General features: G+C 42.7%; 1 protein-coding gene across 1 annotated transcript in view; it reads left to right on the top strand.

Moving 5' to 3' along the window:
• Positions 1 to 2,500, top strand: part of fn1a (fibronectin 1a) — an 81,609-nt gene that overhangs the window by 36,858 nt on the left and 42,251 nt on the right. Inside the window, exon 18 of the mRNA XM_063213853.1 lies at positions 52 to 246. Coding sequence (XP_063069923.1) covers positions 52 to 246 — 195 coding nt within the window. The remainder of the gene's footprint in view (positions 1 to 51; positions 247 to 2,500) is intronic.

Raw genomic sequence — 2,500 nt, 5'->3', positions numbered from 1 at the left:
TGTGTGTGTGTGTGTCGTGCGTGCGTGTGTGTGTGTGTGTGTGTGTGTTAGGTTACCGTGTGGTCTACACCCCGTCTGAGGAGGGCGGCAGCACAGAGTTGAACCTGCCGGACACGGCGACCTCGGTGACCCTGAGTGACCTGATGCCGGGTCGGCAGTACAACATCAGCATCTACGCCGTGGAGGAGAGCCTGGAGAGCGAACCGGTCTTCGTACAGGTCAACACCGCCGGAGACCCACTACCAGGTATGGTAACACACACACACACACACACACACACACACACACACACACACACACACACACACACACACACACACACACACACACACACACACACACACACACACACCTGTCCTCATACAGGTCAACATGGACAGGGACCCACTACCAGGTACACACACACACACACACACACACACACACACACACACACACACACACACACACACACACACACACATGATCGGGGCAACACGATCGGAAACGTACACACACACACACACCCCGCTTAGTACTTTTATTTGGATCTCACCAAGAAGGCAGCATTACAAATCCAAATAGTGATGAAAGCACACACACACACGAACACATACATTCGTAATACATTAGCAAACTTAAAATGAGGACCTTTCCCTCTTGCATAAATCATTGGGAGTGTGAGATGTCTGTGGAAGATATCTCAGCAGAAAACAACACTCCCACACAACTTTTTAATTATGGCAACGTTTCTTTTTTTTTCCAGCACCCAGACTGCTTTCAGCAGAATGTGTTTGATTTACGTCTATGTAGAAAAGTACTGAATCTGAAAAATATTGCATCTGAACTTGGAGCATTGGATCTTGACATACAGTGCCATGAGAAAATGTGGGCACCTTTTTGGAAAATCATTACATCGGTTTATTTCTCGTTGAGCTTTTAAAGTAGCAACTTCATTTTAACATGTGTTAAACTGTAGGGAAAGAGAAACATTTCAGCAGTGGAAGAATTGTCATAGGTGTTATAGAAACAATTTTATGTGGATTTAAACAAAAATATGTGTGTGCATAAATATGGGCACACCAAAGAAGGTATACCATTAATATGAAGTAGAGCTCACTTTGCTGATCCAATCTTGCAAATGCCTGGTGCTACTGAATAGTTGCCAATTATTCTATCCAGAACCCCTCTAATTCAGTCAGGTTACTCATCTGTCTTCTTTAGACATCCTGGTTCAAATAAATTCATTCTTTTTCAATGATGGTGATATCTCAAGATTGGTATGACCATCTCAAGACATTGTACTTGTTGTTTTGCATTAACTCATTGTTGAATTTTGATCAGAGCAGTGTAAACACTGTCCTGCTGGAAAGTTCAAACTCTGCTCAGCTTTAATTTTGTGACTGACTCTTGAAAATTCTTTTGAAAAATATGCTATTTGAAAACAATTAGTGAGGCCCTCAACTGTAATAAGTTTTACAGTGTGTATACTATCCACACAGACCTATAGTAGGGTGTGTTTTAGGCCAGAAGTCATAGAATTTATGGGTGCATTTTTTGCCAAGTCCACCTACCATTGTTAAGGTCAAATAACTCTAGCTCAGTCTCATCTGACCACACTATGATTTCCCAAAATGCTTTTAGCTTATCCAGATAGCTTTCTGCATAAGTTTAGCAACTTATTTCTGATGGATACACAGGAAAGCCTTTTTATGCATCACCCATCCAATGAGCTTTTGCCTTGTGAAAAGTATACGTGGAAGGACCCATGTCTAAGTCATCAGCAGCTATGGTCTTGTACCATCTTGTAAATCTATGGGGGTGTTCTGTAGTGTGCCTGTTACCATTCTTTCCATCCTTTACCCATACCCTTTTAACTATTTTTCAACAAACTACAGTTTGTTCAGAGCCCATCATATTGCCACTCTCCAAGACAGAACTTAGGACAAGCCTTGTCTGTATGATAAAAAAAAACACATTTTAATGAACAATCACGTCTGTCTTGGTGACTGAAGGGATTCCAAAGTCAATAAAACCAGTTTGTGCTGCAAAGGTGAGATGTACTTCATATTAATGGTATACCTTCTTTGGGGTGCCCATATTTATGCACACGCCTATTTTTGTTTAAATCCAAATAACATTGTTTCTGTAACACCAACCAAAATTCATCCAATGCTGAAATGTTTCTCTTTCCCTCTTTCTGTTCTGTTCTATTCTCTTCTCTTCTCCATGCTCCTCTCTTCTCTTCTCCATGCTCCTCTCCTTTCTTCTCCATGCTCCTCTCCTCTCCTCTCCTCTTCTCCTTTCTTCTCCATGCTCCTTTCCTCTACCCTTCTCTCCTCTCCTCTCCTCTCCTCTTGCCTCTTCTCCTCTTTTTTCCTCTCTTCTTCTCTCCTCTCCTCTTTTCTCCTCTCCTCACCTCTCCTCTCCCTTCCTCTTGTCTCCTGTCCTGTCCTGTCCTGTCCTGTCCTGTCCTGTCCTGTCCTGTCCTGTCCTCTCCTCTCCTCTCCTCTCCTCTCCT

The sequence above is a fragment of the Engraulis encrasicolus genome, chromosome 13 (assembly GCF_034702125.1).
Source record: "Engraulis encrasicolus isolate BLACKSEA-1 chromosome 13, IST_EnEncr_1.0, whole genome shotgun sequence".
NCBI lineage: Eukaryota > Metazoa > Chordata > Actinopteri > Clupeiformes > Engraulidae > Engraulis > Engraulis encrasicolus.
Note: the sequence above shows the minus strand (reverse complement) of the source record. Positions and strands in the feature narration are given on the sequence as shown.